At 52.7% G+C, this 20,954-nt stretch overlaps 2 protein-coding genes across 4 annotated transcripts; one reads left to right on the top strand and one right to left on the bottom strand.

Annotated features, from left to right (window-relative positions):
* Positions 1-632: 632 nt before the first annotated feature.
* On the top strand, positions 633-17,663 carry NAALADL1 (N-acetylated alpha-linked acidic dipeptidase like 1). 2 transcript variants are annotated; one of them, XM_012102117.5, is made up of 18 exons: positions 633-950; positions 4,619-4,791; positions 4,873-4,994; positions 5,373-5,495; positions 10,619-10,902; positions 11,007-11,111; positions 12,172-12,257; positions 12,388-12,507; positions 14,386-14,471; positions 14,554-14,617; positions 14,703-14,770; positions 15,009-15,100; positions 15,182-15,272; positions 16,011-16,092; positions 16,176-16,346; positions 16,421-16,508; positions 16,615-16,707; positions 17,020-17,663. In XM_012102117.5, exons 1-18 carry the CDS (start codon positions 754-756, stop codon positions 17,204-17,206), a joined length of 2,232 nt encoding a protein of 743 aa, XP_011957507.2. In that variant the 5' UTR covers positions 633-753; the 3' UTR covers positions 17,207-17,663. The 2 variants fall into 2 exon arrangements, with proteins under 2 accessions (XP_011957507.2, XP_004019709.1); XM_004019660.6 differs by lacking the exon at positions 633-950 and adding an exon at positions 4,312-4,533.
* Positions 17,430-20,625, bottom strand: SAC3D1 (SAC3 domain containing 1). 2 transcript variants are annotated; one of them, XM_015103175.3, is made up of 3 exons: positions 20,477-20,625; positions 19,727-20,366; positions 17,430-18,252 (listed from the first exon to the last, which is right to left on the bottom strand). In XM_015103175.3, the coding sequence occupies exons 2-3, from the start codon at positions 20,298-20,300 to the stop codon at positions 17,750-17,752; spliced, it is 1,077 nt and encodes a 358-aa protein (XP_014958661.3). In that variant the 5' UTR covers positions 20,301-20,366; positions 20,477-20,625; the 3' UTR covers positions 17,430-17,749. The 2 variants fall into 2 exon arrangements, with proteins under 2 accessions (XP_014958661.3, XP_004019710.3); XM_004019661.5 differs by having other exon boundaries at positions 19,727-20,307.
* Positions 20,626-20,954: the final 329 nt, after the last annotated feature.

The following is a 20,954-nucleotide window of genomic DNA, read 5'->3' as shown; positions in this document are numbered from 1 at the left end:
CACCTTGGCAAGCTAGGCAGCAGTTTTTATTTATGTATTTATTTAGTTTAGTTTAGTTTTATATATTTGTTTTCATTTTGGCTGTGCTGGGTCTTCGTTGCTGTGCGAATTTTTCTCTCGTTTCAGAAAATGGGGGCTTCTCATTGAGGGGGCTTCTCTTGTGGAGCCCGGGCTCCCAGGCTCTAGAGCACAGGCTCAATAATTGTGGCGCACGGGCTTAGCTGCTCTGCGGCATGTGGGATCTTCCTGGACCAGGGATCGAACCCAAGTGTGCTGCTTTAGCAGGCAGATTCTTTACCACTGAGGCACCAGGGAGGCCCACGTGCCCGCATTTGGTATCCCTGTGGCTGCCCTGGACGCCCCTTAAATATCAGACAGCTGATTATGAATGACCAGGGTGGCGGAGCTGAGCTCATTCGGGTCAGGTCTCCATCCACTCTACAAGTATTTGTTGTGTGCCTACTATGCACCTGGCACTGCTCTGGGCTCTGGCGATTCAGTAAAACAAAGATGCGGGCCCTAGCAGAACCTACATTCTAGAAGGGGAGATAAGGGATAATTAATATCAGAGCAGTGATGGATGCAATAGAGAAAAATGAAGCGGGAGGGGGAGGGAAAGCCTGAGAGGTAAAGGAACACAATTTAGAGAGAGTGGCAGGGAAGATCGCGTGCAGAAGTGACTTCTGAGCAGAGCTGTGGAGGACCTGAGGGAGGGGCCACAGTGGGATGTACAGCCATGAGGTCACCTAGAAAATGGGTGCAGCTGGGGAAGCCGTCCAAGGCGAGCCCTGGTCGTCTGACACTAAGAGGTCAGGAGATGGAGAGGACCCAGCAAAGGAGACTGAAAGGGAAGAAGGAAACCGGGCAGATGAGATGTTCTGGAAGCCAAGTGACCAAAGCACAGAAAGACGACGGGTGATCTGCTGTGAGCAGCGCTGTAGCCGGTTCAGGTAAGAAAAGAGGACAGAGCTGACCAGCGCACTGAGCAACATGGAGCAAAGTGGGCCTTCTCAAGAGCGATTTCAGTGGAATAAAGTCTAAACGGAGTGGCCTCAGGAAAGAATGGGAGGAGGGACTTCCCTGGTGGTGCAGTGGCTGAGACTCCTCGCTCCCCATGCAGAGGGCCTGGGTTCAATCTCTGGTCAGGAAATAGACCTCACTCACTACAACTAAAGATCCCGCATGCCGCAACAAAGATCGCATATCCCAAGTGCCACAACTAAGACCTAGCACAGCCAAACAAATATCTAGAATGAAGAAGGATGGGAGGAGACGAACTGGAGACGAGCATGGTCTACTCTTCCGAGTTTTTTTGTAAAAGGGGACAGAAAATGGGACAGTTACTAGACGAGCAAGTAGAATTGAGAAGTGTTTTGTTTTTTTTTAAAGATAGTGTTAAACACCATAAACAGATGCTTTAGGTGGGTGGAAGTGATCCAGTAAAGGCAGGGAGACTTGTGGGGCCACATCCTTGAGCGGTGAGGGCAGGGTGGGTTTTGCCCAGGGTAGAGGCTCCCTTGGATGGAAGTGTGGATCACACAAGGGGATGTTCCTTCTGATTTTCTCAGTGAAATAGGAAGCACAGTCTTCAGCTGAGAGTAAGGGTGGAGAAGAACATGTCGGAAGCTTGAAAAAAGAGGAGGGAATATGAAACCTCCATCTAGGATGGGGGGAGGGACTGTGGACTGGGGAAGGATGGTAGGACTGCTGGGCAGTGTTGAGGGCCTGCTTGAGGTCCCGGATTATAAACTTAAGGTGAGATGAGTGTGGTCATCTGACTGCACAGGTACATTTGGGGACAAGGGTGAAGGTGAAGTGTAGGCAGAGGGGTGGATGTAACCAGGTCAGGGATTTTTCCAGTGAATGTGACCAAAGCAGAGAGGATCAAGGCGGTGGAGAGGGTTTGCAAGAGACTCCGGCTGGGTGAGGAAGAAGATAAGCACACTTGGGAGTTGAGAGAGAGAGGACAGGAGCCAGTGCCAATGGACTGGCCGTCCTGGAGGATCGAAGAACTCTGAGTCTGAGGATGGACGGAGTGAGGTGGGAAGATGAGGAAATCAAGAGACTTCCCTGGCGGTCCAGTGGTTAAGACTGCACCCTCCCACTGCAGGGGGTGTGGGTTTGATCCCTGGTCAGGGAACTAACATCCCACATGCCAGGTGGTGCGCCCCAAACGTAAGATAAATGGATGAGTGGCTGGACAGAATCATTCACTAAAGGAAATCAAATGCATTAGCTCTCTGAAGGGATTTCCATCAATACCCGCAGTCCATCCAAAATGTTCAGAGGGGCCATACCACCCTCCCAGCCAAGATGGAGAAAGAAGATTGATCAAGTTAATGTCTGGTGCAGACAGCAGAGTTGACGCCAGTTGATTCCAACAACCTGAGCCGGAGTTCTCCGATGCCACCCACTCAGATGTCACCCACTCCTGCCCAGGTGTCTTGTCTGCGGCCTCACACTTTCCAGGACAGGGGCAGGGCAGGACCATGGGGTTTCTGTCTCATGGTGTCATCACCACATCTGTTCCTTAATTATCAGTTGACCTTGGTGTCTGGCTGGCTGCCCGGTGGTGACTGTCCTCTCATGCCCTTGTAAAGGAATATGTACACTCCGCACACTGATGGGCTACCGATAAGGTCACATGCTGGGTGCTGATAATCATCTCTCCAATACCTGGCTTTCTGGGGCACCTCCCTGAAGTCCCTGATCACACTGTACCCCACCCCTAGTCCTGACACGCTACTGTGCTAACACACCTGACCAATAGCACGAGGGAGGTGGGCACCATGGCACAGGTGAATGGGGCTGTAAGCAGTAGGAAGGGGGCTGCTCTGCTCTGAGAGGGTGCTGTGAAATCACACACACACACACAAAGTCTACCATGCCCAGCTCTCCTGGATCTCCAGGCATCTTTGGGCCGATCAATAGATTGCAGCCTGGCTGGACAAAATCCCAAGGCAGGATAAGCCATGGAGGGTGGAAGGAGTCACATTTGAGCCCCAGGGATCTTCCCAGCCCTTCCTGGCTCTCTTTGAAGTCAGAAAGAGGCTCAACACTTAAACTAAGTACTTGGTGGCTCCCTCTCCATCCATCCTCATCTGTATGGATGGCCTGCCCCTTGCCTTTTCTGCATGCCAAATGCTATCTTATCATTGGAAGCTCCCCTCAAATGTTCCCTTCTGGACAGAATTTGTCATTCATTCCACTGGGAGCACGCTGGTCCTCCCCTCTATAGGGGTGCTCACCACATGGTTGAACCCAAAGCCTGTCTGGCTCCTCTGCTGGACCTGAGTTCCTGGGCACTTTGGCTTCCCCAGAGCCTGGCATGGGTCTGGCATAGGGCTGAATAAATGAAAGATGCTGGCAGTTAAGAGTGAAGGAATGAATGAATGGATGGAGGGGAGGGCCGAGGATGGGTGGATGGGGGAATGGGTGAATAAATGGGGTGGGTGCATGAACAGATGGATGGATTCCTAATACAGTCAGGGGAGGAGGAGGAGGCGGAGGTCCCCTTATCAAGAAAGTGTGGGCTTCCCCAGCTGCATCCTCTACAACGGTTTTCATTTTAAGGGTCCCACTTCCTTCCGTAAGCTCAGATCCCTGCAGGATAGATACAGAGTTTTCTGGGTCTCTCTTCTTCCCTTAGCTCTAGGCTTAGCATTTTTAGGGAGTTCAGATGAGGCAGAAATGGCTAAAATATACTGAGTTCCCACTATGGGTCTAACACCAGGCTAGACATTTTTACAGATGTGGCCTTGTTTAATAAAAATAGCACCCCACTTCTGTGAAATTGGTTCTATTATATTATCCCATTTTTACAGCTAAGAAAACGGGCTCAGAGACACTAAGTGAATTGTCTAAGGTCATACAGTGAATTGTCTAATGTCTAGCAAAGGATGGAATTTGAACTTAAAACCTACTCAAGGAGCCAGGGCTGGATGGGCTAGAGATCAAGCGACACCGAGGAACCAGAGGGCGGGATGGTGAGCAGCAAGGCCAGCCCTGCTCTGGAGACAGGGGCTCTGAGTTCTAGTCCTGGCCTGGCCTCTTTTACTGGCAGACAGTGGGTGAGACTTTGCCCATCTCCAAGCCTCACTGTCCACGCGTGGATCTGTTCCCCCTCAGGGGTCTCTTCCAAGTGAATATTGTAGAAATCGAGGCGGATGTAAGGAGCTCCTGGCCCTTCCTTGGGACGTCCCATCCCTTCTCTGCCAGCTAGTGACCAAAGGGCAGGGCCGCATATTAGATAATGGTTAACTGGATCTGAGGCCCCATCTATAAGGAGGCCCCGTCTATAAGGAGGCCCCCGAGCTGGCCAAGATCCCACAGGATGCAGTGGGTGAAGGTGCTGGGAGGGGTGGTGGGGGCCGCTGCCCTCTTGGGGCTGGGGATCATTGTGGGTCACTTTGCCATCCCCAAGGGGGCTGACTCGCCAGCCCCCAGTGCCTCAGCCTCCCAGGACCTGGACCTGGAGATCCTCAAGACTGTCATAGAACAGCTAGATGCCAACAGGATCCGGGAGAACCTTAGGTCAGAGGCCTACCTTTGCACCTCTCCTGTGTGCCAGAGGCCCCTCCTTGACCCTGGACCCACCCCTCTCTCTCCCACCCTGCAGAGAACTCTCCAAGGAGCCGCATCTGGCCACCAGCCCCCGGGACGAGGCGCTGGTGCAGCTGCTGCTGCAGCGCTGGCAGGACCCGGAGTCAGGCCTGGACTCAGCCAGGACCACTGAGTACGAAGTGCTGCTGTCCTTCCCCAGCGAGGAGCAGCCCAACCGTGTGGATGTGGGTGAGTGCCGGCTCTGGCTCTGGGATGCCTGTGGGCTGAGGGAGCCGCCAGTCGTGCCCCGACACTGCCCTCTCTCGACAGTGAACTCCACTGGGGCCATCCTCTTCTCCTGCCGACACAGCGAAGAGAACCTGACTGGGGAGCAGGGGGGCCCCAACGTGGTGCCGCCGTATGCTGCCTATGCTCCCCCGGGAACCCCACAGGTGGGCCTGGGATGCCCCCTCCCCACTGCCGGCCCAACTGCCCCTGGTTCCCTCCTCAGCTGCTCCCATCCTGACCCCAGGGGCTGTTGAAGAGAAGTGCCTCAACTGGGGCTCAGCCCCCACCCAGAATGTACTCGCTTCCACACTCCATTTTGCCCATCGCTTAGTCATTCAAACACTAGCGGGCCCTGCTCCAGGCCTGGCCTGATACAGGGTACCTGGACACAGAGCACAGAGAAAACCAGGTGTGACTTGGTCTTGGGGAGCTGAGAAGCTCTGGGTGAGGTGGGGGGACGGGATCTAAATCCTTCATCCTGCCATTCAGCCTTTCCCTTTCTTTCCTGAGCCTGGCTTCAAGTCACCTTCTCTTGGGAGCAGGGCCCCCTCGTCTATGCCAACCAGGGCTCGGAAGAAGACTTCAAGGAACTACAGAACAAGGGAGTCAAACTCCAAGATAGCATCGTCTTGACCCGCTATGGGGGTGTAGGGCGCGGGGCTAAGGTAAGCAGCAGCCCCCAGTGCAAGGGGCTGGGTGGAGAGAGGGGCTGGCAATGGACAGGAGGAGTGAGGGGAAGGGGATGAGCAGTGCTGAGTGGGGCACCAAGCCCTGGGCTTGGGGCAGAAGAAGGTGGTGATTCCTCCTTCCACCCACGATGGCTGCTATGGGACTCCACCCACCCAGGTTCTAGTCCATGGGTAGGCCCAAAGAATACTTATGTGCTATGTAACCGTGGGTGCCTTTCCCAACATCCCTGAGCCTTGGGAAATAAAGGAATTGGGGAAAAATTTCAGCTTTCATATTCTGGAAGTCTAAGTTCTCCTGAATATCTCCTGTGAAGTTCTCTGAATATCTGACTTAAAGCCCTCCCGTTGTCCCCTCCACCCACCAGTTTGCTTCATTGCAATACAGAATTTTGACAGAGGATTCCATGCCTATTGCTATTTATTATTATTTTATTTATTTATTCTCTTTTAAGCTGCACTGGGTCATGGTTGCTTGGTGCTGGCTTTCTCGGTTGCGGGAGCAGGGTGGGAGGCTATTCTTCCCTGCGGTGTGGTGGCTTCCCCTGTTGTCTAGCACCAGCCCCAGGGCACTCGAGCTTCAGTGGTTGTGATGCATAGGCTCCACAGTTGTGGCTCAAGGGCTTACTTGCTCTGCTGCACGTGGAATCTTCCAGACCAGGGTTTAAACCAGTGTCCCTGCATTGCAAGGCAGATTCTTAACCACTGGACTACTAGGGAAGCCCTGTCTATGGTTTTAAATGTTTATTTACTTACTTATTTTGAATATAAAAAGGTACATAACAAGAGATGGGACTAGGGAATTAGTGTTTAGTGGGTTAAGAGCTTCAAATTTGCAAAATGAAGAGAGTTCTGGAGATAAATGGAGGTGATGGTAGCACAGTAATAGAAATGTACTTAATGCCACTGAACTGTACTCTTTTTTCTTCTTCATGTTTATTTGTTTGGCTGTCCTGGGTCTTAGTTGTGGCACGCGGTACTCGTTAGCTGCAGAATGCGAACTCAGCTGTGGCATGTGGGATCTAGTCCCTGAACTAACTGTACACTTAGATACTAAACTTGATGTTATGTGTATTCATCAGTTTTTTCTGCAATAGTAAAATATATTTATCAGTTTTCAGAATAAATAGCTAGAAAAAAATAAAAGATTATAATTGCAAGCCATAATGAGAATATGATTAACCTAACAATATAAAGCATCTGTCTGCAATGCGGGAGACCTGGGTTCGATGCCTGGGTCGGGAGGATCCCCTGGAGAAGGAAATGGCAACCCACTCCAGTATTCTTGTCTGGAGAATCCCATGGACAGAGGAACCTGGTGGGCTACAGTCCATGGGGTCACATAGAGTCAGACATGACTGAGTGACTTAACTTTCTAACAATATAAAATAGTTACACACAATTTGGGGGGTCAAGCAGAGTGATGTAGTAAGTGGAAGTGCATACATGCACATGTATGCTACCCAGCCAGTCTATATCTCTTGTTTGGTGCATCCGTTTACATGTAAGGTTATTACTGACATGTATGATCCTATTACCATTTTCTTTATTGTCTTCGGTTTATTTTCTGTAGATCTTTTCCTTCTCTTGTGTTTCCTACCTGGAGAAGTTCCTTTAGCATTTGTGGTAAAGCTGGTTTGGTGGTGCTGAATTCTCTTAACTCTTGCTTGTCTGGAAAGCTTTCGATTTCTCCATCAATATGAATGAGAATCTTGGTGAGTAGAGTATTCTTGGTTGTAGGTTCTTCCCTTTCATCACTTTAAATATATCATGCCATTCCCTTCTGGCTTGTAGAGTTTCTGTTGAGAAATCAGCTGATAACCTGATGGGAGTCCCCATGTATGTTATTTATCAATTTCCCCTTGTTGCTTTTTAAACTATCTATATATTTAATATTTATTTATTTGGCTGCCCCAGGTCTTAGTTGCAGCACATGAGATCTTCAGTCTTCATTGCAGTATTTGGGATCTTTAGTTTCTGTATGCAGACTCTTAGTTGTCACATGTAGGAACTTGTTCCCTGACCAGGGGTCTAACCTGGGCCCCCTGCATTGGGAGCGAGGGGTCCTAGCCCCTGAACCACCAGAGAAGTTCCTCTCTTGTTGCCTTTAATATTTTATCTTTGTCTTTAATTTTTGTCAGTTTGATTACTATGTGCTTCAGTGAGTTCCTCCTTGGATTTATCCTGCCTGGCACTCTCCGTGCTTCCTGGACTTGGTTGACTATTTCCTATCCCGTGTTAGGGAAGTTTTCAGCTATTATCTCAAATATTTTCTCAGGTCTTTTCTCTCTTTCATCTCTTTCTGGGACCCCTATAATACAATTGTTGGTGCCTTTAATGTAGTCCCAGAGGTCTCTTAGGCTTTTTTCTTTTTTTTTCATTCTTTTTTCTATATTCTGTTCTCTGGCAGTGATTTCCATATTCTATCCTCCAGGTCATGCATCTGTTCTGCCTCAATTATTCTGCTATTGATTCTTTCTAGTGTATTATTCATCTGTTTTTTGTTCTTTAGTTCTTCTAGTTTCTTGCATCTTCTCCATTATTTTCCCAAGATCCTGGATCATCTTCACTATCATTATTCTGAATTCTTTTTCTGGAAGGTTACCTAACTCCACTGAATTTAATTGTTTTTCTGGAGCTTTATCTTGTCCCTTCATCTGGGATGTAACTTTCTGTTTTTTCATCCTGATTAACTTTCTGAAATGTGTTTTTTGTTCTAACCAATTGTGGTTCTTCTAGCTTCTTTTGTCTGCCTTCTGATGGAAGAGGCTAAGAGTTTTGTGTAAGCTTCCTTATGAGAGGGACTGAGTCTTGCTCTGGTGGGGAGGGCTGTGCTCAGTAAAGCTTTAATCCAATTTTTTGCTAATGAGTGGGGTTGCACTCCCTCCCTGTTAGTTGTTTGGCCTAAGAGGACCTAGCCCTGGGGCCTATGGGCTCTATGATAGAGTTAATGGCAACCTCCAAGACAGCTTATATGAAGGGGGCCTTCCAGGAGTGCTACTGCCAGTGTCCCCATCCCTGTGGCGAGCCCCTGCTGACCCTCGCCCCCACAGGAGACCCTGCAATACTAGCAAGTGGTTCAGTCTCCTGTGGCGTCACTGCTCCTTTCCTCTGGGTCTTGGTGCCCACAGATTTTGTTTGTGCCCTCCAAGACTGGAGTCTGTTTCACCCAGTCCTGTGGAACTCCTGTAATCAAATCGCGCTGGCCTTCAAGGTCAGATTCCCTAGGGGTTCCCAGTCTCTTTGTCAGATTCCCAGACTGGGAAGCCTGACGTGGGGCTCAGAACCTTCACAACAGTGGGAGAACTTCTTTGGTATATTGCGCTCCAGTTTGTGGGTCACCCACACGGCGGGTAAGGGATCTGATTTAGTCGTGACTGTGCCCTCCTACCCTCTCGTTGCTGCATCTTCTTTGTCTTTGGAAGCCGGGTGTCTTTTTTTGATGGGTTCCAGCATCCTCCTGTGGATGGTCGTTCAACAGATAGTTGTGATTTGGGTGCTCTCACAGAAGGAGAGGGGTGCCTGTCCTTCTACTCCACCGTTTTGACCCAGAAGCCCTCTCATCACAATTTTAAAAGAAGTGAAAATAAATACACATGTACATACATACATAAGAGAAGTGCCCTTGATAAGAGCTGGTGGGGAAAAAAGGAAAGGGGAATAGGTGTGGTAAAATGATACAGACAATGAAATTCTCAGTTTAAAAAAAAAAAGTTTTCTCATAATCCTACCCTCCAAAGAGATAGCTTTGTTTATTTGTTTATGGAATGTGATCCAGAGTTTCCCTGGGAAGAAGAACATATGAAGGTATATTCTTCTTTCTCTTTTTTTATATAAAAATAGCATACAATACCCACTGTTCTGAACTGTGCTCTTTTCATCTTAATATATCTTAGAGGAAATTCTCTGGTGGTCCAGCAGTTAGGACTCCTTGCTTCTACTTCAGGGGGCCCAAGTTCCATCCCTGGTTGAGAAACTAAGATCCCAAAAGCCACTCAGCCTGGCGAAAAAACAACAACAACAACAACAACAACAACCCAAACCAACCAAACAAAAAGTTATCCTGGAGATCATTCTCAAGTGGCACATAAACTCTGTCCTTGATCTTCTTTTTTAACGTATTGTTTTGTTTTCATTGACTTAAAATCTATGTAACATAAACTGTACTATGTTAACCATTCTTTAGTGGGTCTTCGTTGCTGTGAGAGCTTTTCTCTGGTTGCAGTGAGCATGGCTTCTCATTGCAGCAGTTTCTCTTATTGCAGCTCCTGGGATTTAGGGCACAGGCTCAACAGGTGTGGCACATGAGCTTAGTTTCTCTGAGGCATGTGGGATCTTCCTAGTTCAAGGATCACACCCGTGTCCCCTGCGTTGGCAGGCAGATTCTTTACCACTGAGCCACTAGGGAAGCCCGGTGAACTGTTTTTCAAATGTACATTGCAATTAAGAACATCCAGTGTCGTGCAGCCATCACTACGACCCATTTGCAGATTGCTTTCATGGTTCCAAGTGAAACTCTATACCCATTTAACACCCTTATTCTCCCTCTGCAGCCCCTAGTAACCTCTATTTGACTTTCTTAGCCTATTCTAGGTAGCTCACATAAGAGGAATGATGCAATATTTGTCTTTTCATGTCTGGCTTACTTCACTTAGCACAATGTTTTGAGGTTTATTGATGTATCAGAGCTTCACTCCTTTTTGAGACTGAGTAATTTACATTTGCATGCTATATAATCAGTTTTGCTTGTCTGTACATCAGTGATGGATAGTTGAGTTGTTTCTATCTTTTGGCTACTATGAATAGTGCTTATATGAATAGGGGTGTAGGAGCACATTCTCCTTCCTTTATACAGCTGCACATTACTCCACTGCAGGGTACCTCAGTTTAATGGTCCCACCGATGAGCCCTTGCCCACACTCAGCAGTCTTCTGCTGTCTCAAGCAGCACTGCAACAAATGACTTGTGTAAGAGTCATCTTGCTGGTAGGAAGACAGACCTGTACTGGCTTCCACAGTGATGAAGGGAAGAAGAGGAGGGATGTGAGATGTGCCCCCTTTTCACCTCCCTTCCCTAAACACAGCCTCCTCTGCTTCCTGCAGGCTGTGAATGCTGCCAAGTACGGGGTGATTGGAGTGCTAGTGTACACGGACCCCAAAGACATCAACGACGGGAAGAGCTTGCCAAATGAGACCTTCCCACACTCCTGGTGCCTGCCTCCCTCGGGCGTGGAGCGAGGCTCCTACTTCGAGTATTTTGGGGACCCCTTGACTCCTTACCTTCCAGCTATGCCCTCCTCCTTCCGCCTAAACTCTGACAATGCCTCTGGATTTCCCCCAATTCCCATTCAGCCCATTGGCTTCGAGGATGCACAGGTCCTTCTCTGGTGAGCTTGTGCCCTGGGGTCTCCTGCCCACTCTCCTGTGGTGGTCCCCCGACTTCAACCCCCACGCGCATATTTGCTCTGAAGGACCTCCCCCTCCTCCCCAGTAACCTTGGAGGAAACTTAGCGCCGGCTGACTGGCAGGGAGGACTGGGCTGTGACTACAATTTGGGGCCAGGCTTCCGGTCGAATGGTACCTTCCCAGAAGACAGGTAAGATGGAGCTCCCTCCTCCCTCAACGCTCCCATTCTCTTCCCTTGTTATGCTTTCTTTTTTAAAAAAAATTTTATGTATTTATTTTTTATTTTTGGCCGTGCTGGGTCTTCGTTGCTGCACGTAGACTTTCTCTCATTGCGGCAATCAGGGGCTGCTCTCTAGTTGTGGCGTGCCGGCTTCTCATTGCAGTGGCTTCTCTTGTTGCCAAGGACGGGCTTTCGGGCATGCGGGCTTTAGTAGATGTGGCCTTTAGTAGATGTGGCCTCAGTAGTTGTGGCTCACAGACTCTGCTGCTCGACGACACAGGGCATCTTCCTGGACCAGGGATCTAGTCGGTATCCCTTTCATTGCAAAGCAGATTCTTGACCACTGGACAACCACGGAAGTCGGTTATGCTTCCCTGACCCTGGGCTTCCTCTCTGCTTACTTCGAGGCCTGGCCCTTCCCTTTCTCCTCTCTCCCAACCCCTCCTTGATTCCAAAACACCTGTCTTGTCCTGGGGAAGCCTGTGAATCAGTTGTGTGCCCCACAAGTCTCTGTGGAGTCCCCCGACCTCACCTTGGACCTCTGTTCTCCAGCCAGCCCCTCTCTGGAGGAGCCCGGACACACCAAGCTCCTTCCCAAATCAGGGCCTCTGGACTTGCTGTTCTGGCTGATGGAACACTCTTCCCCAAGCCCTGCCATTCCTGGCCTGCCCTAACACCCCACCTGCCACCAGGCACCTTGTCAGTGTTCCCCCAAGCTCCTTCACTGCCTGCGCTTGCTCACTTCCTTGGGGTCTGGCTGCTCCAGGAGCGGGAGATCCGACGAGGGTGGGGTCCATGTCTGTCTCAGCCATTGCCCAGAGCTGGTACGATGCTGACATACACTAAGTATCCGGTAACTGAGTGAGTACAAAGGAGAATTGGAGTCAGAAGAGCTGGGCTCTAGCCTCGCTGTCTCTCCTGCTATTTCCAAGCAGGTGACTTTGCCAGGTTTCTTTCTGACTCTGGGCCTCAGGTTTTCATGCATTTTGAAGGGGGAGTGGGCGGTGCCAAGACTCATGTTCCCCTCCAGCCAGGTGAACGTGAGTGTCCACAATCGCCTGGAGCTGCGGAACTCCTCCAATGTCCTGGGGATCATCCGCGGGGCTGTGGAGCCAGGTGAGCGCCTCCTCACGGCTCTGGCGCCCCCAGGACCCCCGCCCAACCCTGGCACCACGGCCCCTCGGCCCCACCTGGCTGCCCCGCCCACCCTTGCTCCTCTGAGGTTTCTGACTGCTCCTCCTGCCAGACCGCTACGTGCTATATGGAAACCATCGGGACAGCTGGGTTCACGGGGCCGTGGACCCCAGCACTGGTACTGCCGTCCTCCTGGAGCTCTCCCGCGTCCTGGGGACTCTGCTGAAGAAGGGTGAGCGGGCCGCCCTGCCCCGGTCGAGGAACTCGCTCCCCAAGAGGGCACCTAAACCCAGTCCTGCCTGAATTTTGGGCACTGACACCCCCTCCACTCTCGCTTTCGCCTGTGCCCAAGCCTGAGGGCCCTGGGGGCAGACATGCATGACACTAGCTCTGGCTCAAGTAGCCCAGTGCAGTACAGAGAACTCTTGCAATACCTTCTGAGGGTCTTCTGCACCCCTCCAGTAAAGTGAGATCAGCTGTGGTCACAGGCAAGGCCGTCCGTGCCCAGGCTCTGCCCTTGGCGAGTCTCAGCTTGGTTGAGGCAGGGGGACAGACAGTCGTTAACTCTACAAACACTTCAGCCATGCCTACTGTGTGCCAGGCCAGCTCTAGGCACTGGATGTCCCCCCAGAGAACCCCAGAATTCTGACCGTAATGACAACTATGAAACGTGCTATTAGGAAAAATATCTACCGGGCTTTCCAGGTGGAAGCCAGAGCTCAGGGAGGTGGCAGTTCCAGGTGGGGGTGGGGGTCCAGGTGGGAAAGAGTGGCTGCACCAGGTGGCAGAGCTGTGTATTTCCTGAAAATAGGGACATTTCCTTTCATTACCACGCTACAATGATCAGAATCAGAAAATGACATTTTTTACCAATTGTTCCAATAAATTTCAAAAATGATTAGGGCTTTCTCTGGTTGCAATGTGCAGGCTTCTCTTGTTGTGCAACGCAGGGCTTAGTTACACTGAGGCATGTGAGATCTTAGTTCCCCAGCCAGGGATCGGACTTGTGTCCCCTGGAAGATGGATTCTTAACCACCGGACCACCAGGGGATTCCCTCCGATAACATTTAGAGCAAAAGAATGTTCTGGTCCAAGAGTCAATCCAGGAACACAGGTTGCCTGTGTAGTAATAGCATGGGTCATCTGTAATAGTTTCTTAGCTGTTCTTTCTTTCCTGATCCTGATATTTAGTTTGTTGACTGTCCCTCAATTTCAGTTTGTCGGATTAGATTCAGCATATGCATTTTGGGCAGAAAAAAGTGTGGGAACTTTCCATTGCAAGCATATAATCATTTTATCCTTTAAAAAATTTGATTCAAAACAAAAAGATGAGAAATGATCAAAGGGGACTGAGTTGCGCCTGGAGATGGGAGTACAGCCCAGAGCACACAGCGCCATGGAGGGTGAGGGGCGTCTGGAGGTGAGGGGCAAGCAAGGGCTCCGAGGCTTCCAGGAGGTAACTGAGGACTGTGGCAAGAGCAGTGAGGGCATGAGATGGGATGGGAGCCAGCCTGCAGGAGACTATGAGAGCGATGTGGGGCTTTGGTTAAGCCCCTGGATTCTGGAGCCAGACCCTGAATTTGAACTCTGGCTCTGCTGCCTACCAGCTGTGTAACCCTGGGCAAGTCACTAAACCTCTTTGTGGCTCCATTTCGTCAATGGAGACAGTGACAGTCTGTCTCTCAAGACCTTCTTGTAAGGACTGGCTCAATAAGGATAATGCTCTAAGGTCAATGTGTTTCATCACCAAATGAATAGGAGTAGGGCCCGGTTTTGCATAAGATGCCAGAAAGAGAGTTAGGGGATCTCCAACCATCACATCCAGAGAGAAGAGAGGGGCAGGGCATTCTGGCAGAACGGACCACCGGACTGAAGGAGATTGGTGTCGGGGGTGGGGGCCAAAGTTGGGGGTGTCGCAGCAGAGAGGCCCTGGTAAAAAGAGGGCGGAGCCTCAGCGAAGGTTTGGCCGGAGAGGTGCCAAGACCTACCTCCAATCGCCAGCTGCCCTGTGACTTCCAGCCCTCCCTCCCCTCCACGTGCCCAACCTTCCCCCTAAGCCACTCCGAGATCTGGGGGATCTTGCCCTCTAGCACTTTATCCCCCTCCCCAGGCACCTGGCGTCCCCGCAGATCAATCGTGTTTGCCAGCTGGGGGGCAGAGGAGTTTGGGCTCATCGGCTCCACAGAATTCACGGAGGTGAGTGAGCCCCGCAGCTGGGCGCTCGAGGGGATTCGCGGCGCGGGCCGTGCGGGGCTGACGTGGCCGCGTCCACCGGCAGGAGTTCTTCAGCAAGCTGCAGGAGCGCGCCGTGGCCTACATCAACGTGGACATCTCGGTGTTTGGTATGAGGGCCGGCGGGGCTGACTCGGGGAGCGGGGACACGAAAAGACAGGGCCCGAAAAGAGTCTTCCTTGGATCCTCTCACAGCCAATGCCACCCTGAGGGTGCAGGGCACGCCCCCGATCCAAAGCGTCGTCTTCTCGGCTGCCAAACAGGTGGAAAGGGGAAAGGCTGGGAGCGGGGTGGGAGACTTGTCGGGGGTGGGCCTACACGGGGTAGGCGGAGCTGATACTTCGGAGAGGGGCCGGGGCTGGGATTGAGGCTGCTGGGAGGGCCTTGTAGGACCTGCAGGATTGCGCAAGGGCTGGAGACCCTGGTGGGTGGCGCGGAGGACCTGCCTGGTTGTTCGACCTGGGGAGGGCCCAGCCGCAGACTAGATTCCCCTCCACTCAGATCTCTGCACCGGGCTCCAGCGGTCTCAGCATCTATGACAATTGGATCCGATATTACAACCGTAGCAGCTCCGTGTACGGCCTGGTCCCCAGGTGAGCCCAGGGCCGGGATGGGGACCCCTGGCTGGTGAGCTGGCCCGGCACCCTGCAGCCTGACCATATTCTTTCCCATAGTGTGGGGACTCTGGGCGCTGGCAGCGACTATGCCCCCTTCATTCACTTCTTGGGCATCTCCTCCATGGACATCGCCTACACGTATGACCGGGTAAGTAGGCACCCCTTAGTCCCCAGCCCGGGACTTTTCTCCACTAGCCCCCTCCTCTCCCTCGGGCTGCTCCTTGTGCAAACTGAATCCATCACTCAGTAGCTGTGCTACCTCAACCAAGTTTCTCTACCTCTCTTGAGCATGTTCATCCTCATCTATGTTATTTTATCAAATTTAAGACACCCCTGACTATCAGATGCACTGTTGTGATATGCATTATTCAGAAGGGAAAAAATACACAGTCAGTTGATTGCAGGGTGACATTGACTGTAAGAAGCATCCTGATTTCAGAGATCTTAAAATGTGAAAAAACGTTTGTCTCAGAGATTAAAAAACACTATAAAACGGGTGATTTGAGGGTAAAATGAGATAAGGGCTGCAGAGTGCCAGACTGTTCCCCTGTTTGATGCTCCAAAATACCCTTCCTCCCCTCCACGGCCACTCCGCTCCTGAGTGGTGGCGCTGGGATCTGAATTCTCCCGTCTGACGGCAGAGCCTCAGGTTCTTCTCCTTCATGTGAAACAGGAAACTGGCACTTGACCCAGCTTTGCCACTTATTAGCTGTGCGATGTCAGGAAGGTCACTTAAACTCTCTGAGCCCATTTCCGCCTCTGTAAGGTGGGAACCCCAGAACCTGCCTCACAGGTGTGGTGACAACTGACTTGAGATAATGGCTCTACATTGAACTCCTTCCACTTCTCATCCCAAGCTTGTTACCCGTGGGTCTTGTTTCCTCAGAGCAAGACCTCAGCCCGGATCTACCCCACCTACCACACAGCCTTTGACACCTTTGATTACGTGAACAAGTTTTTGGACCCTGGTGAGGAAGGGGGCAAGGGGTCTCCTGCGGCAGGAGGAGGTGGGGCTGAAGGCCGAGCCTGGCCTCATCGCCCTCCCCGCCAGGTTTCACCAGCCATCAGGCTGTGGCCAGAACTGCAGGAAGCGTGCTTCTCCGGCTCAGTGACAGCCTCTTCCTGCCTCTTAACGTCAGTGACTACAGCGAGACCCTCCGCAGCTTCCTGCAGGCTGCCGAAAACCTCAGGGTCCCACTGGAGCAGCACAATATCAGCCTCGGTACGGAGACCCCGATATCGAGGCATGGGGAGCCTTGTGCCCCCAGGGCTAAGATGCCTGCTGTTCCCCCACAGGACCTTTGGTGACCGCGGTGGAGAAGTTTGAGGGGGCAGCCACGTCGTTGAACCAACGCATAGCAACACTGCAAAAGGGCACCTCTGAGTAAGCAAGGGTTGCAAGCAGGTATCTGGGAGGGCAGCATGCAGGGCAGGATCCAGGCTGGCAGCTGGGTGACTGTAGGGTGACCAGAGGGTCTTGTCACCCTCAGTCCCCTGCAGGTGCGGATGATCAATGACCAGCTAATGCTCTTGGAACGGACTTTCCTGAACTCACAAGCCTTCCCAGAAGAGCGCTACTACAGGTGAGCCTGCCCAAAGCTCTTGGGAGGTGTGGTGAGATGAGGCTGGGCAGTGGGTACCCATCCGAGGGAGGAGAATGTCACTTTTGCTGGCCTTTAGAGCACAACCCAGTCCCTTGAGATGGCTGGGGAGTCAGGCTAAGAGGGGGGAGGCAAGTCAGTTAAGGTCACCCTGGGATTAGAGCCTACAGCTCCTCCCACTCCCAGCAGAGAGGTGCTTGTGTCCCTAGCTGTACACAGGAGCTGTTGCAGGCTGAAGCTCTGCTCATTCTTGGCCCCTGCATGACCTTGATCCTTCTCCATTTCTCCCTTCAGCCATGTGCTCTGGGCACCCCGGACCGGCTCTGTGGCCACGTTCCCTGGCCTGTCCAATGCCTATTCCCAGGCCGAGAGCACAGGCCACGAACCTGCAGCCTGGGCTGAGGTGCAGAGACAGCTCAGCATCGTGGTGGCAGCCCTGGAGGGCGCGGCTGCCACCCTGAGGCCCGTGGCTGATCTCTGACCCCGCCCTCATTCTTCGGCTCCCACTCCTACCCTCTCCCCCTCCAGTTTTCTTTGAGTATGTCCCCATCTCCCTTCATGCTAGGAAGGGGCACGACCACAGGACCCTCTCAAACTTCTGAGGGGTCCCACAAGTGTGGACGCTTGAAGGGAGTGACAAGCCGCAGATGAAAATTTCCCTATTGCTGGATCCTGGTTGGCAGAAGGTGAACAGGAGACAGGGATGAGGGGAATGGCAAAACTACCAACTGCTCTTGGTGAAGATGGGCGAGGATGGGACGCACAATGCCAATCTTAGATGTCAACTCAGAGACCGCCAGAGCCACCCCCAGTGATCAGCAGGGAAACTAAGGCCCAGGGTGGACAGGGCATGGTCCAGTTTGGGTTCCTCTTCCCCCACACCCCCAGCAAGCCTCAGCTCCTCCCTGCCCTCCCCGAATAAACCAAGCCGAGCTGTTGTTCCTTGTATCGTGCAGGAATCACGAAAACAGAAACCTGAGTGCTCCAGCCCGTCTCGGGGCTCTGGGAGACCACACAGTCCTCTTCATATCTCGGTCACGGGTCTGTCCACAGCCTCATCTTCCTCCTCTGCCATGACCACGTCTTCCAGAGTGCGCCCTCCAAGTTTGTTCCCCACCAGTATCTGGCAGGTCCCGGCAGGTGGCAGCCCCTCCTCAGTGTAACGACCCCTCAGGAACACCACTCTCTCCTGTCCATCTAAGGGTAGTCCGTGGGCCTGGCACAGGTCCCGTGCCTCCTTGGGCCCATCCAGGGCCAGCAGGTGGACCATGAAGCCCAGGGGCAAGGTCTGGCCCTTGGAGGTGCTGAGCGCACGAGCAAGGCGGGCCAGGGCTCCCCGGCGGGCACGGCCCACGTGGCACTGCACAGCGCAGCTCTGAAGGTAGGGCAGCATCCGGAGCAGGCGAAAGAGGCGGGCGGCATTGCCTTCCCGGAAGGCGGAGTCAACTGCCAGGGCGGTGCGCAGGGCCGGGCAGGAACGCAGAGCTGCAGGCAGCTGCAGAACTTCGTGGAGGGCCTCTACGGAGCCTAGAAGGGTGAGAAGCCCGAATGAGGATGCTGAGTCCTGGAGCAGGCCCACCTTCCGTGCCATCCCCTTTCAGTGATGTCTGACTCATGGCAACCCCATGGACTGTAGCCCGCCAGGCTCCTCTGTCCATGGGATTCTCTAGGCAAGGATACTGGAGTGGGTTGCCATGCCCTCCTCCAGGGGATCTTCCCAACCCAGAGACTGAATCCCTGTCTCTTACATCTCTTGCACTGGCAGGCAGGTTCTTTACCACTGGTGCCACCTGGGAAGCCCATCCCCTTAGGTTTCCCCCCTCCCCTCCCACCTTCATGAATCTTCAGCCATCTTCTCTGGCCTTCCCCTACCCGCTCCTGCTCTGGCCATGCCCCATCCCAAGCAAAGCGAACCCTCCCTACGCCTTAGCCCCTTCCTGATCCTTATCAGAATTTGTTGCCAGTGATTGTAGAATCCCATCAAATAGTCTGGGTCCTCATAATAAAGTGAGGCAGTGTTTACAGATGAAGGAAAGAGGCTGTGATCATTTAATGATTTGCCTGAGACTGTCCTAGAGCTCATATATATTTAAGAAGGTGACCCAATCAAATCCAAGTTTTCTGACTTAAAGCCCAGCCCTTTCTCCACTGCCCTAGCTGCCCCAAGGTTTGGTAGTTGGCTCTGCCACACTTTCAGCTGTCCACCTGATAAGGCAGTTTCTTTTTCAAATTCTTCTCCCCTTCCAAGGAGAATGACAACACTGGGACCTTGGGTAAACTGAAGCTTCTGACCCATTTGCTGTTCACTCACTAAGTTGTGTCTGATGCTCCTCTGTCCTCCACTATCTCCCAGACTTTGCTCAAATTCATGTCCATTGAGTCTGTGATGCTGTCTAACCATGTCAGCCTCTGCTGCCCCCTCTCCTTCTGCCTTCAGTCTTTCCCAGCATCAGGGTCTTTTCCAGTGAGTTGGCTCTTCACATCAGGTGGCCAAAGTGTTGGAGCTTCAGCATCAGGCATCAGTCCTTCCAGTGAATATTCAGAGTTGATCTCCTTTAGGACTGACTGACCCATGAGTGGGTTGTTAAGTCAACAGCATTTCATTAAATTAAGTAGAATTAATTAAAAAGCATCATCCATCCATAGGAAAAAATCTAGTCTTGAACCTTCTATCTCAGATATATTTGTTGGCATATGTGTTCTTGGCCGTTTTGCAATACTGACTGAAATGGAGGTTTAAAAGAAAAAGCTTGAAAATCACTATCTAGGTTCAACTGTCCCATTTCAACTCTATCCCCTCCACTTTCATAATGAGAAAGCCGAGACCCAGAGAAGGGAAAGGACCGGTCAGAAGCTCCATGTAGGGGCTCAGTGGATCTTGTGCAATGGCTGAGACACACATTTAGGATGGAGAGGGAGCTATTGGTGAGGTTTGAAAGCTTCTTCCTTTCTCGGCCTCCACTGTCCCGGCCTCTGCTCTGCCGCGGGGACCCTGACTCACCCAGGTTATACAGCAGAAAGAGGCCCTGGAAGGTGGCCTGGCGGGGGTGGGGGCCGGCGCCCAGCGCGTAGCAGCGGCGAAGAGAACCGAAGCTCTCCTGGACCTGGGCTTGCAGCAACATTGGGTCTACTGGCCCGTGCGTCGCGCTGGGTCCGAGCCGCGCCACCACGGCCAGTAGCACGGCCAGAGCCGATTCCAGCACCAACGCCGTCTCGACGTCGCTCGCGCTTTGCAGGGCCAAGTCCAGCCGCACCGCGCGCAACCGGTCCGCCACGAAGCTGGCCACCTCCGCGCAGGACGCATCAGTGCGCTCGGCCACCTCGCTGGCCAGGTAGCGCACAGTGGCCAGCAGCACGGACGGCGGACGAAGTTGACTCGGCGGGGGCCGGATCTTCCCGGCGGCCGGCCGGCTGTACTCCTTCACCGCGCGCTGCGGGTCGGCTCGGGGCCGGTCCCCGCGGCAGCCCGGCGCCACTTCGAAGCGGTGCAGGCGGCGCTCCTTTTCGCGCTGTGTGCGCTCGGCGGCCGGACACATGTCCAGGCACGTGCCCACGGGCAGCTCGTAGCCGGGCATAGGTGGGCTGGGGGGAACGGACGGGCGCTCAGCATCCAGCGGACAGCGGCGGCCCCTCGCCCCATTCTGCAGGAGAGCACGCCAAGGCTGGCGAAGGCGGGGCCAACCCCTCCCGGCCCGCCTCCCCGCCCGGGTCGGAACCTTCCCCCCGCCCGTCTGGCCGCCGCAGTCCTCACCGAGTCCTGTCGCTTCCCACAGATCTCCGAGCAGGCCTCCCGAGAGCCTCTGCGTTGTAGTTCAGCGTCGCCAACACTGTTCCTCACGTTCGGGTCCCACTAAAGCCCGACCACAGTGCACCGCCATAGTCGGACCACTCCCATGATGCACCGCGTTATAGTTCCCTTCCGTAACCAATCGCTTTGCAGGAGAGGCAGGGCAGGCGTGGAGCCACGCCTCCCCGGGCTCCTGTCCTCTAATCCCGTCACTGTTTAGCTCTGAACCACCCGACCCAAGTGGGGACACCCGCTTTGGTTCCTCTTCACCTGATAACCTGACTCAGTCAGCCTTACTGCCGTTCTTTTCTGTTTCCTTGAGGGCTCTTCTTCCTGTTTTCTAGATCAGGGGTCAGCAAACTTTTTCTACAAAGAGCCAAAATAGTAGATATTCTTGGATTTACAGGTCACAACCAATCACTCAGGCTTGCCGGTGTAGTGA

The sequence above is a fragment of the Ovis aries genome, chromosome 21 (assembly GCF_016772045.2).
Source record: "Ovis aries strain OAR_USU_Benz2616 breed Rambouillet chromosome 21, ARS-UI_Ramb_v3.0, whole genome shotgun sequence".
In the NCBI taxonomy this organism is placed as follows: domain Eukaryota; kingdom Metazoa; phylum Chordata; class Mammalia; order Artiodactyla; family Bovidae; genus Ovis; species Ovis aries.
The sequence above is the reverse complement of the archived record's forward strand: the minus strand, read 5'-3'. Positions and strand labels throughout refer to the sequence as shown.

Bases quoted from the DNA above. Each gene is read 5' to 3' on its own strand.
- NAALADL1 (XM_004019660.6), top strand. From the start codon at position 4,334: ATGCAGTGGGTGAAGGTGCTGGGAGGGGTGGTGGGGGCCGCTGCCCTC. The intron at 4,534-4,618 runs GTCAGAGGCCTA...CCCACCCTGCAG, and splicing joins AGGATCCGGGAGAACCTTAG to AGAACTCTCCAAGGAGCCGC. The intron at 14,771-15,008 runs GTGGAAAGGGGA...CCCTCCACTCAG, and splicing joins TCTTCTCGGCTGCCAAACAG to ATCTCTGCACCGGGCTCCAG.
- SAC3D1 (XM_015103175.3), bottom strand. From the start codon at position 20,300: ATGCCCGGCTACGAGCTGCCCGTGGGCACGTGCCTGGACATGTGTCCG. The intron at 18,253-19,726 runs GTGAGTCAGGGT...TCACCCTTCTAG, and splicing joins CTTTCTGCTGTATAACCTGG to GCTCCGTAGAGGCCCTCCAC.